This window comes from Platalea leucorodia, assembly GCF_965183815.1.
Source record: "Platalea leucorodia genome assembly, chromosome: 3".
NCBI classification, from domain to species: Eukaryota; Metazoa; Chordata; class Aves; order Pelecaniformes; family Threskiornithidae; genus Platalea; species Platalea leucorodia.
In genome coordinates, this window is record NC_138825.1 from 56,982,879 (window position 1) to 56,996,466 (window position 13,588).

Sequence of the window (13,588 nt, forward strand, 5' to 3'; positions counted from 1 at the left end):
TGATAAAATATTCCCAGATGTGCTTGGCAGGGCAGTAATTCCATGAAGAGGTTATGGTAATTAAAAACAAGAAACAAAACCATCAGAGTGATTTGTTCATTTGCCTGAACCCTGAAGTGGAATTAGAGATTTCAGTGAAGAGTATCAATTGTTCTGACTTTACGCTGCCCGACAGACTTCTCATCATTGCTGTTGCCGAATTCCATGTTTATGAGATTTTCCTTCCACATTTGTACCTAATTTGGGTATTTTTGGGTTCTTGCTCTGAACAAAAACTACGATTTATTGGGTATTTCGGTAGCTGGACTGAGTGAAGTACATGTTATATATATGACCTGTAGAAAGACCTATGGTAATTTTGTGGTGTGTTTTGCCTACTGTTGTTCTGAAACAAGATTCCCCAGTTACCCAGATGTGTTAGAATGAGCCTAGCTTTTGGTCACCCTCACATGGATCTTTTATGAGAAGAAATTATTTGAACTTATTGGAGCATTTTGATGCAGTTTACTTCTGATATATGTGTGTGTATTAATTGCTAGATTTGACCTGTGGCTCACTATTAAAAGTAAGGTAATGGTAGTGCACTGCTGGCACATGAAATTTTAATTTTTAATCTTCATTCTAATGTTCCTTATGATACTTGGGCTATAAAATTGAAGCATAAAATCAAACAGCAGAGTATTTGCAGAATTAGGTTTTGCACTTTATATAACTGTGCAGTGAGGCAGTCCAGAGAGGTGTACTCACTGAAAATTACACCCAGGAAATAATCTTTTAGTACTTGTCCAGATCATTGTCCTGTCTTGTCAGTGCAAGAAGGGGATCTGGAATGCAAAGCAAGGCTTAGGACTGTAAAATCCCTGATTTGGATTGGTGTATGTTGCCATGGGGTTGTGTTCTCAGGCTGGAAGTGCAAATACCTGTATGTTTTCTATAAGCTTGCTGAAGGCAAATTGTTTCTCTCTTTACTTTCATTAGAACTGCTATGTTTGTGGCTGGGAAATCAAAGCAAGCAGCTACCATCGTGCCAGCATCATCACGTCTATAACAAACCCCCTACCTGCTTGCAGGGCAGCAGCCCAGGTGGCGGGGATTCCCGGGGCTGGGAAATGGCCGCTTGGCAGGGGACAGGATGAAGAGGCTTTCGGGGAGGGGAGCTGAAGCTGGGTAAAGACTCTGCGTAGGCGGGTAGTAGTGGTTGCATCAAACTTTCCTTCAGCTGAGGTACAGCAGACCACGTCTGCTTAGGTAGATGTTTGTTCCCAAAATCTTCAACAGTTCACCTGTAATCTGTAATTGCGTTCTGTTGAGAAACCACGTGTGAGAAATAATAACTGAAATAAACGAACCCATGTATTACTTTAAGTTTCTGTTGATACATTTAAAGTGATTAGCTGTTTTATCTCATAATCTCTAAATGTAGACTAGCTCGAAAGTTTCCATTTAAAATCTGTATTTGTTTTTCATTGATGCTTTCATTTGAAAGCAGGAAACAATCTGAAAGTAATTGTATTAAGTGTTTCGGCACAAAGATTTTAAAATATAATAGCTTGGCATATTACTCTGTCCTCTCACTGTTCCTCGGCGGAAATGAAATGGAGTTAGCAACTTTCATCCAGGCAGCTTTTCTACTACATCCTGTTTCCTTCCGCACACTGGAGAAAGCACCGACATTCCTCTCCCTTTCCTCCGCATCAAATGAAGAAATCCCATTCTCTGTGTTGTAGCACGTGGTCTCGGTGAACACCAGTGTTCTGCTAGCTTTTCAAATGTCGATACAGGATTTGGGTTGTTTAGGCGAAAGTGTATTTTGCCCTCCGCATCAAAGGAAAGCATTACAAAGAATAGAGGAATATGCACAGCTACCCAGAGAAGTGCCCCCATACAGCTTTCCTGGGCGTTTGCCCTGGCTGCTTAGACTGCCTGAAGGGTGTCGAGCATCTCCCCAATAGCCCCGAAGTGCTGTGTGTGCTCTTGCTGTGCTTGCTGGAAGGCTGAAATCTCTGCTTTTCTCTCACTGAAAGGTAGACTTGCAATCCCCTTTTCTCTAAGGAAAACTGACCCTTGGAAAGGCTTGGCATGAAAAGGATTAACTCCCTGGAAACTTTGTTTGGAAACGTTAGGAGACTGCTATGTGTATACGCTGGCAATCTCCGTAAGAGACAAATTATTTTCCCACCCTCTCAAGTACTTGGTAGTTTATCTGTTGTTTATATTAAAGATTGATCGTGGTTATATATTCCTGACTCAGAGTTCTCATTAATCACACTGTGCCACATAAGAGACCAGAGAAGAAGAATGGGGGTTACTGGAAAGCAGACATGTGATCTCTGGCTCTGCTTTTAATATGACTTATCCTGACATTAGCTTTGTTCCTGTGAATTATTGTGTTTGTGTAAAACTCTCTCTTTTTTTTTTTTTTTTTTTTCTTTTTTTTTTTTTTCCTTCTTTCCCCCTCCATGTTTGGTATGTCTGTTTTTCTCAGGACTATTCAGAAAAAGATAATATTACAATGATTTTGGTGAATGTTAATCATGACACTTGCCACGTTACTATTTCAAGAGGTCCCTGCTCCCCCCGGCATGCCCACCCCCTTGTCCCCCTGCTCTTGCTTCCTCCCCCAGCCCCAGCAGCCGTTTCCTCCCTCTGAGCAGAGCCACGCAGGCAATTGTTTCAGCCTGTGCAGAGCGAAGGGGTGGAAGAGGACTGGTGGGGTGAGGACAAATGCACAAAGGCTGGGACTTCCTAAAGCGCTTCGGCTGCCAACAGAAAGATACTTTCTCCCACAGCAGCAGAGCTAAGCTGCACCTCCTCCTCCTTGACCCTGCTGAAGGTTTCCAGCCCCGAAATGTTCAATCAGCTGTTTGTGGTCCCCTTCTACGCACGAGAGTCAAAACTGCTGGCAAGAGGGAGAGAAAGAAAAGGGAATTTGCTAGTTTTTGCAATCTGATTGGGGTTACAGGGACACGTTGCCAGCCCTGCTTGGAGTCAGGTCCAGGAGCCTCTGAAGCAAGCGATTTTCCCACCCTGACTTGTCTGGCTGAAAGTCCCTTCACATCTTCCAGAGGCACGCATTGATCCCAAGACTTCAGTGTGTTCTGGTGGGAAATAGTTACATGAGCAAATTTTCAACCAACAGGAGATTTAATCCCTTGAATTTTTGAATTGCTATGTGCTTGTGTTTGTCTAATAAAAAGAAATTATTTGGATTTTAAAAGAGGCAATTGAGATAATTGATGTTTGACAAATCAGAGCAAATTAGCTCTGAAGAGACTGACGTCATTTAATACAGATTATCTTCTCTTTTATTTGTAGCTCTGCTAAAAATACTTTGCCAGGCATATCCTAATTCTGCACAGATTTTTTTCCCGAGTCACATTAAATTAACGTCTGACTTCTTTGGTGCAAAGTCCTGTTACAGAATTCATGGTTTAAGAGTATCTTCAACGCTGAGACATGACTGTAAATGCTGTTTTGTGTTTATAATTAGACATCTGGTCCACAAAGGCAAGAGATGATCAGAAGTTCTGCAAACCTAGGAGAATTTAGGTCTGTTAGTTATAATGAAAGCACATCTTCAGTGAAACCAAGAAAGGAGGAATAATATAGAGAAGTCTTAGATCTGTAAGAATTTTAAGCATTTTAAATAGAATTACACAGAAATAGCTATTTTAGAGGACTAGATGTTTTTAAAAGACTTTGATTCCAACTAATTTGGATTGCTTGGGTTTTTTCCCCATGTGACTACTTTTGATGACATATTGTACATATCAAGAATAAGAGAATTTATTTCTGCATTGGGAATAGTTTTTTAATCAGACTCAGTAATGTAAATAGACCTCTATTTGAAAGTTCATTCAAAACTGAGTACTGATGTATGTTTAAGTGCACTGTATGCTAAAGTAGAAATATCCCCCAGTGTTCAACCAAAAGCATGTTTTATGTGTGGTTTGGTTTTGTTTTTTTAATGTTTAACAGTAACTGAAGCTGGCTTTGGTGCTGACATTGGGATGGAGAAATTCTTCAACATCAAATGCAGAGCGTCTGGCTTGGTTCCCAGTGTGGTTGTACTTGTTGCTACAGTGAGGGCTTTGAAGATGCATGGAGGTGGGCCAAATGTAAGTTTTTGCACCTTTCTTGGAAAATGAAATTGTTGCTAATATTTGAAATAAGTAAAATATCTTGGTTTAAGAAATATTGGGGGTAGCTTATGGAGCAGTATTTAGATTTCCCTCCTGAGTTACCTCATTATACAGACGTTACCTCCAAAGGTAATGCAGGAATGGGAAGGCACAAATGAAAGAAGAGGGATGAAACAGCTCTGAAGAAGTACTAAACCTTGCTGAGGGAGGAAAGTATGTTTGCATGAAAAAAAAAAAAAAAAGCTATAATATGTATGTATATTCTTTTTCTTGCTTTTTGAAATAGTGTTTGCAAGTGCACTGAAGTAGTTGCAGGCTGGGAAAGTTGGCAGCTGAGGAGGAATGAGAAGAGTTTGGGTTGCTGTATGTGAGCGGAAGCAGGGAACATTGTTAGTGAAGGTTTTGAGATTTCTTTCACTGCAATAATGGGAACCCCTTCTGTCCTTTTAATCTGCTCAGGTTAATTCCCTCAGGGATGCTAAGGTAACTGATTTTTGTGCAAGTGTTTTCCCAGTGTGCCAAAAGTCACCAGTGTATCATTTTTTGCTATTTAAGCCATGAAGAGACTTGTGCAGATTACTGAGTATTCCTCAGTCATACAACTGGATCGGACTCTGCTAGTCAAGCAGGCAAACACTTAGCTCCTAGAAACACTTTCATCTGCCCAGCAGCATGCGAGTGAGGGATGCTACCAGGGAAACAGTCTCACTGGGTGAAAATACCAGAGCTGTTTCCATAGCCACACAATTTTGGAACGCATGGTCTCCCTTACAGCTTATCATCTTTTAGAGCTAAAGCTGAGCTGTCCTTTTTCAGTCTTTCAGGTTGACATAATTATATAACTTTCTATCATTTTAGTCCACGTCTAGTGTAAGTTTTCTTTATTTTTAGTTTTATTCCTCCATGTTTATCAAGGCAGGTATATTGTCATGGGTGTTATCATTCAGTCTAGCAAAAATAAGAGATATTTAAGAAATATGTCTTAATGACTGTCTCTCTCTCTGTCTGATCTGTGTGTTTAGAAGTATAAAGCTTTCATTTGTTTACATAATACATCACAGAGGCATGTAGGGTACCAGATACTTTTACTGGGAGGTTAACTATAAAACAGACCAAGACCGATGCTTGAGACAAAAGTAACTAAGTCCAGTGCCTGGTATCGATGTATGTGGTCCTTGAAGACTCAAAATAGTATGCTGGTGATACTCTTTATATCTTTGTGCTTCCCAGCAAAGTAAATTACTTGCATGCAGTTCCTTGCCACAGGGAATAATTACAGGACACCCAAAGGTGATGTTCTTCTAGTCGTCTATATTACTGTTATTTCTTCAGCCAGCTGTTGGAGGTTGCTGTCTATTGTCTTTGCACTGCTGGTGTGTTGTTAAGCATGTAGAATGGAATCCAATTACCTCCTCTCTAATAAATCCTTTACAACTAGTTGCTGAGTCAGTACCTGTATCTTGCTACCCGAATACAATAGGAAGTGTTGCTATTCGCCATGTACCAGTGTAACTTGGAATAAAACAGAAGATGCAGTCAAGCTATGATGTTGTGTGCAATGTATGTGCTCACTGGCAGTATAGAAAATAAGCAGAAGTGCAGTTCTGACTGTTTAGGATTATGACATGTCAATCTGTGATGACTTCGATTGTTTATTATTCCAGGTAACTGCTGGTGCCCCCTTGAAGAAAGAATACACAGAAGAGGTAAGAAAAACTATTATAAAACTGTAGGAGAAGTGTTTGTTTAAAGGGACAAAATAATGTGGTGTATGGAGAATCAGAACTTCTCATTCCTCTGGCTGGATAGTGTGCAGCCTCAGGTTTGACAATAGCATGGTCTAATGCTGACATTCAGTGAACACCTTTAACAGGCATTGCCAACAAGTAAAGCCATCTTATCTTCCCCCGGCCACTTGGTGTTATCCTTCTTGTGCGTGCTGTGTGTGTGACTGCATGATAGATTGTACTGAGGAACTGAGCTAGCTGAAAAATAACTTTTTTTTCAGTAGTTTTTCCAGGACCACTAAGTTTTCAGACTGATCAGCTCTTCATTCCAGTCCATCATACAGGCATTTATGGCAGCACGAGAGCAGAGTGGTGCAGGGGTCAAAGACACTCCCTGAAATTAATGATAGCTTAACCTGTTCATTATAAACAACAGGTTTAATCTGTTTGTGCTTCATGTCTGGTGTTGGATGTCACTCTTCAAATGAGGGTGGATTCTACAGGTTTGTTTTCTTTGTCTCTTCACTGTAGACAAATTCTGGTCTTTTGGTTTTATCAGGCTAAGGATATGTGTGTTGTTGCAATTAACACAAGGCCTACAAATTGTGAGGTGAAACAGTAAATAAGGAAATCCAGTAATGTGCTTTTATCTGGGATATATATGTGCATATATAGATTAGACTATGCATCTAACACATCTGTATGTCAAACCCCACCCCACTACTGTAGTTTGTTTATAAACTTTGCAAACAAGAGACTAACAGCCCTTTCACAATTGTGACAAGCAACCAGTCATCAGCTGCAGTGTCTTCTTGTGTCCCAGAAAAGAGCAATACGTTCATGTACAAATTTTGGACACTGCTTAGTTACTTAAATATGTCTGTTGTTTATTAAATGAAATAAGAATAAATAAGTGCCAAAATATTTTTGTCTGGAAGCATTTTATTTGCCTGCAGCTGTCATGATCAGCACTGTTTATGTTCGCTTTTATTTATGGAAGATTCTTTGGCTGCAGAAGACTTGATGTATCTTACCATTTCCATTAATTTTTATTTAATTGCACAGAACCTCCAGCTGGTAGCTGATGGCTGCTGTAATCTACAGAAACAGATTCAAATTACTCAGCTCTTTGGAGTTCCTGTTGTGGTTGCTCTAAATGTCTTCAAGTAAGTCTATTCTTTCATTACTCTTGTGAGTAAATCCACAGTTCAAATTTCACACTTTTCTTGCTTTTTAAATTAATCGGTTTTGGCCTGAAGAAAAGAAGCTATTAAAGAATTTCCTTTTTTCATCATGAATATAAAGACCTTTAAATCCGTAGCTTTTTCTTAAGGTTTTAAAACCACCAAAAAAGTATATACTGTTATGGAACTATTAAACTTCCATGTTAATTAGCTATAACAATTACAAAAAGTGTTCTTGAAACATGTAAATACATATGCTATATATAAATGCATTATGTATATGGCACAATTTCTATATAGACTTGTTTTACAACTGTTGATGGTAGAATAAGGCTAAGTATATAAGGTTATAAAAGAGAACTAATTAAACAGAATAATGATACGGAACTGTTTGGTTGGCAGAACTGACTCTCCTGCTGAGGTTGATCTGGTGTGTAAGATTGCAAAGCAATCTGGAGCATTTGATGCTGTACCCTGCAATCACTGGTCGACTGGTGGTAGAGGAGCAGTAAAATTAGCTCAAGCTGTGGAAAAGGCAGCCAATCAGAAAAACAGTTTCAAATATCTCTACAACTTGGAGGTAAGATTTTTTTTTTTTTTTTTTAATGAATGCATGCTGCATCAGTGTTGGATTTAAAACAAGAACAACATTGCAACAAAGCTATCTAACGTACTTGGAAAGGGGCTTGACTTGGCTTAAAATCACCAAAGCTGGAGAGAACAAACAATCTGTGGCTTGTCCAATCAGAGGAGCAGGATACTTGCTGGTAATGCTCGTTACTTAGTGCATTGAATGTGATGTTTCTGATACTTTCTTGTTTAACATAAACGTATGTCTGTAGGTGGAACATTCACAAATTATTGTGGGAGACTTCTCCACAAAGATCTCACAGTCATGATACTTTTTCTGGCAATCAGCTAAAATGATATATAGTTACTCTCTCACAGTCGTGGGTATTGCTTCAAGTTGTGGTTCCCTGAAGCATTCAGTCTCTGTATGAGAAGGACGTTAGAGGTAGCACATGCACGCTCAAGCTACACGTCTGCCCAGCCAGACAGGTCAACGCAGAGAGAAAGCACTGCCTTCACCAGCACCCACTTATACACCCACAGCCCTCAGATGAACACGAAGAGCACAGGCGGCCCAGTGCTGTCCCTTCTCTCCTGCTGATCGGGAATGGAGTCTGCTGGTACAACATGGCACACACGATATATGCATTACCGCTGCTGTTGGCCTTAGATCCCCAGTCTCCAGGAGCAGCCCCCAGTGCCCCTGCCCTGCTCCAGTTGTTGGCACCAGGGTCCATGAGCCCCTGAGGTTCACGGCTCACTCCAGCTGCTGGCACTCAGACCTCTCCTCCTGTTCTCAAGTGTTCATACATACACATTCAGAGCAGAGAGCACACCCACACAGAAGGTAGTCAGAAATCAGATTTAATGAGACTAGAGGGCAGATTGTGGTGCTCAAGCACAGAGCTCAGTAAGACAAGCTACTGACCAAACACCTTTGCACTCAACCAGCCCCTTCCGCTTTTCCCTCCACTTTTTCCCCACACTTCTTCCTCTTCAATCCACCTCGATTACTCCCTTTCCCCATCTTTGGTTCATCCACTAAACATGCCCTAACAATCTTTACACATTCCCACAATCCCTTTCAAAAACTCCCATCATAAGTTTTACACTGTCCCAAAGTGCTCTTCTTCCTACATCCCATAAGGAGCCCTGTGCTGCTGTGGGCAATCACCCCCTTTTGTTTGCAAAGTTTTCTGATTAAAGAGTTTCTCCATTGACTCACCTTGGTGCATTTCACACCAAGGACAATGGTCTCATCCTTCCCCTTGGATGGTCTTAAGAAACAACCAATTCAGTGTGCTCCAGTTTTCACTGATTAGGTTTTTCCACTGATTACATTACTAGGGTTCCTCCACCTGTCATTGTTCCTCTGACCCTTGCTTGGGCTTTGTGTTTAATTTGCTTAGCCATTAGTCAGATAACCTAAAAAGGATAGTGTGGTCCAAGTTTCAATCCTTTGTTTGCCAGCGTTGGTGACTCTTTTTCCATGTCTTGGAGACTTTGTTATTGCAGTCGTCTGCAAGGTAGCATCGCAGCATCATGAGCTGTCAAGAGGAGCAGCTTGCAAAGAAGGGCTGCTTGGGCCCCTGAAAGCACTGTGCTGGAGTACCACCATGCAGGCAGAACATTTGGAGGGACGTATTGCTGAGAAGGTTATACAAATCATTTCTTGGGACCTTCCTGACTATCCAAATGTTAAAATTTGGGCAGCAAAATAGACTTCTCTGGCACCAAGGAAGGCCTTATCAAATTTCAGATCCTATGCCCCAGTGCTACTTAAGTTTCTTTAGAAAATGTTTGAATGCTATTTTTTAACAGCAGAACCTCGGCTTCATTCTTTTAAATGGCTGAAAGTTCCTGTTTTGATTTTTCTCGCCAGAAAAAAGTTCAACCTGAGGTAGATATGCCCTACTGTTGTCTTTCACTTTCTCTCCTCCCTGATATGTACCTCGTATCTGTTGCACCCGTTTCAGTTCTTTCCACCTCCCCCACTGTTTTTCCAAATATCAGCAATCTAGCCAACTCCTATTAGTATTAACCACTGCCTTCACACAATAGATGGAAATACCTTGGGAATATAAGTGCTGCGGCATCTCTTCAGGGCGTTTTGTCCAAGGAACGTTTTTACAGCCAAACAATGGACAATGTGTCTGCCTTTCTGACTTTGTCTCTAACGAGATGCTCTGGAAACTAATGATACCATTTTATGGGTTTTGCATGATAAAATGAAAAAAAAAAAAAACTTTCAGAAATACGTGTAACAGTTTTCCCTATAGGACACTTGTGTTACAGAAACAGCACATTAGCGTTTGACAAGTCCCATATTTAAGCTCTAATGGTAGTATATTCTATGTAGCTTATAATCTTGTGGTATGAATGAGTAGAAAGGATTGGTAAGGGTGGACTCTGCCACTATGAAGGAAGAAAATTAAATTGATTTCTACTTTAATGTCTTTCCCAGGCACATCTCTTTGTGCTGTGTCGCATAAGCAGCGTGATCTTAAGCACAAAGGGATTGAATCACATCTTTACATTAACTTAATATCCTGTAACTTAACACAAGTATTATAAGCCTCAAAAATATGTTGAAGGGATTTTATAAAAACATATAAAGATTTTAAAATACTGTAAAAAAAGTAAAATCAGGCCAACAAAAACAGTAAAGTGTAAAGTTCAGGCTTCTGTTTCATTCTTACTGTGCAAAGGATGGGGACTGAAGCAGCTGAAAGTAGGAGAGTGAAATAGCGGTGCTGTCACTTGCACAATATAGTAGGTCATTTGATCACTGGGCCTATAGGGACATGAAGAAAAGCCACCTCTTCCAAATGAGCCTGCCTAGATATTAATTAAGGTTGTAACAGGATTTTTTGATGTAGAAGTTTTGAGGACTGAGTTCTGCTGTTCAAAAGGGTAACTGTGACAGAAAATTAAGAAAGAGAAGAGGTAGTAAGATAGGATTTAGACAGATGATTTCCATCCGTCATTGTGCCTAAAGGGGATGTAAGTGAAAGGATGCAGTTCCATCCCTTGTCTTTCCAGTGACTGCTGGATTTTTCCAGTTACTTGAATACTTTGAAGTCCTGGTTGCCTCAAGTTTCATGGGGTTTGCTATGGTGGGTTTTATGTTTTCTTTCCTTTCCCCTTTGGAACATCAAAGGGGGAAATATTCTGCATAAAACCACTACCACTTCATTCGTATATCTGTCTTTATGATATTACTCTACTCTTTGCTTTTCTCCATGTCTCCATTTAGTCCTTTGATGTCTATGCAACTTATTTTCCTCAGTCTGTAAAACTTCATCAGAATTTACTTCCAAAACTGGCTATAATTAGAACAACTTCCAACAGCACAGACCACTATAGCCATAATAGATTCATTCAACATTCTGATGTTTTGTTAGAAAGCATTACCCTGGGGATTTAAAAACAAAACCCCAAACCCCTATATGTAAAACTTTTTTAGATCCTTTTTTATTAGTTTGCTGCAAACTTTGGTCTATATTATTTGTATACAGTCAGGCATCTAATTACAGCATAGTCCAGGTCAACTGGGCTCTCTGGGTTTTTTCCATCTCTGCAGTGCTTTATGTAATTTCCAAATGTATACCTGGAAACGAAGACTTCCTTGAAAGGTGTTTACAAATGTGTACAATACAAGAAGAACAAGAAAGTCTTTTCTAGATCAAATACTGATAAAAGTTGAGGATCAGTGATTTTTTTTCTGAATCCTGAGGTATGTTTATACATTTATACCATCTCATCCGGTAATGCCCAAGCATGTGCTGAATGAACGATTTTAGACAGTGGACACAACACAGTTTTGTCAGTTCAGGACTCAGGCTCAGCTAAGTGGTCCTGTGGAGTATCATAGCAAGCTAGTCTAATTAGAAGACTGTGCTAATGTGGTTATGTTTCTTGAAGCATCTCATTCAGTCTGTTTAAACTTCCTCAGGTGTCTCTACATGACATAGGGTTCTGTAGTCTCACTTTTAGATTGCTTTTCAGGTTCTCTTTATATCTCTAAGCAGGCAAGCATTTGTTTTTATCCTAGTAGCTGATGCTTGTGCTTTTTTTTCTTTTTAATATTTCTTGATTCTAGCAAGGGTTTGTTTGACATTTGGTATTAGGTGAACAAATATTTTTCAAGAGTTGAAATGAGAACAAAATAAGCTTCAAGCATCTTGTGAGGGCAGTGCAAAGGATAGCTGCATATATGAGTTTGGGAGTGCACATGTATGCCAGTGGCATTTCATGGATCAAGTACAAGAAGTGACCTCTGACAAGTAACCCCAGCACTGTGTCACTTTAAAAGTGTAAGAAAACGACATAAACACATACAGTCTACCACAAAATGCTTACAGTATTTGAATTGTATGAGGCAGAGGGAGTTCAGGAGCAAGGATGAGTTTTTATATGATAAGCTCCAGAGTTTATAACATAGCTTAGAAGATTATTGGCAGTAGTCGTAATAAAAACTATAGTAGTGTGTGGTTTTAATATGGATTTTTGCCCCCACTGCACACTAACCTCTCTTATTCTACTGTTGAATTGGTTTCTTGCCGAGTATTCTCTTTAGTGTTCGGAGGATGGGTTTGTTTTAAAGGCCTCCTGAACTCTCTCTGAAATAATCTCTGCTTTTTTTTTTTTTTTAAATATATATTCTTGCTACATATGGAAAATATCAAAATTTCAACTCTGTTATCACTGTTGACTTCCTTTCTGGGTTCACTTTTCTTGAAGTATGGGTCTTTAAGTCGCAGCAGAAAGCTATTACTCAAAATAAAGTTGACTGACCCATTAAAAGTAAGTTTAGATAACTAGGGGGAGTATAGGAGAGGATGGAAACATACGCATCCCATTCCCAAATTTCTCTGGCTTCAGTGCCTGTTCTTGGCAGGGGGGGAAGCTATATTCCCCACTAATGCATGCCTGGTGAATAACCTGCCTTCTTTCACTGTCCTGGTCTCCTCTCTTCTCCTGTGGTGAACTTTCCCTTCACTTACAGCAGCTGTCCTGAACCTGGGGGAGGAAACATAGGTCTGAATGAAGGCAGGCATTAGGTTTTTAAGAGGTACATTGCCCCTTCCTTCAAGGCAGCTGGAGCTCAGTGGGCTAGTATTCCAGGAGACAGAAGAGAGGAGAAGGACAGGCATATGGCATGAGGCAGGAATCAGAATATCCAGCCAGTCAGTGACTTAGCATTGTCCCCTTAAAAGGCTGACATATGATATGATTGATATGATTGAAGAGCCTCAGATCACCTGATTTATGCTGCATTGGAAAACTAAATTGAAGAGTGTAAAGGTCACAAAAGGGAGGGAGGAGAACGGGTTGTTCCAGTCTTCCAAGTTTGTCAGATGACACCTATTTTTGCCAGTGCTCTGCCTTTAGGTAATATCATGACAAATGAAAGTATTTCCAGGTTGTACTGTGGAAGTTGATTGCACAAATATTTTTGGCTGAGTGCAGTGAATTGCCTGTCCAGCTTGTGGAGCAAAGGAGAGCTTTCTCAGCTTGGGGCCATCCACTGGGAATGAGGTTGAGTAGCAGCACTTCTCAGAAAGGCATTCAAGCAGTTAGCAGCCTCAGCACTGGTATTTTTCTTCCCCTGCTGGGAGCGTAATAATAACATGCACAAATCTGGAGCATCTGAGCCCACAGTTTTGGCTGCCCCTGCCTCTGTTGTGCCATGGCAGTATGGTGTGGGCTGCTGCTTGGCTCATTTCTTCCAGTCTTAGCTTCAGCTGTCAGAGGCAATGGGTCACTCAGAGGGATCTAAGGGTAGCATAAAAACAGAGAAAACTCTGCCGGCAGCGGTTCTCTAGGTGTTATCCTCTCTTCCACCCGTTGGCCACGGTCTCCAATAACAAGAATGAGCTGTGAGTAATGAAGGAGGGAAGAGACGGGTCAGTGGAGGAGAGGGCTCCCTGGTGCATGTACTAGAAGGGGAGTGGCTCGAAGA

At 40.5% G+C, this 13,588-nt stretch overlaps 1 protein-coding gene across 1 annotated transcript in view; it reads left to right on the forward strand.

Moving 5' to 3' along the window:
• MTHFD1L (methylenetetrahydrofolate dehydrogenase (NADP+ dependent) 1 like) overlaps nucleotides 1-13,588 on the forward strand; it is a gene marked incomplete at both ends in the record, with an annotated part of 153,330 nt that overhangs the window by 86,427 nt on the left and 53,315 nt on the right. Inside the window, 4 exons of the mRNA XM_082306166.1 lie at nucleotides 3,979-4,118; nucleotides 5,807-5,848; nucleotides 6,935-7,035; nucleotides 7,456-7,633. Coding sequence (XP_082162292.1) covers nucleotides 3,979-4,118; nucleotides 5,807-5,848; nucleotides 6,935-7,035; nucleotides 7,456-7,633 — 461 coding nt within the window. The remainder of the gene's footprint in view (nucleotides 1-3,978; nucleotides 4,119-5,806; nucleotides 5,849-6,934; nucleotides 7,036-7,455; nucleotides 7,634-13,588) is intronic.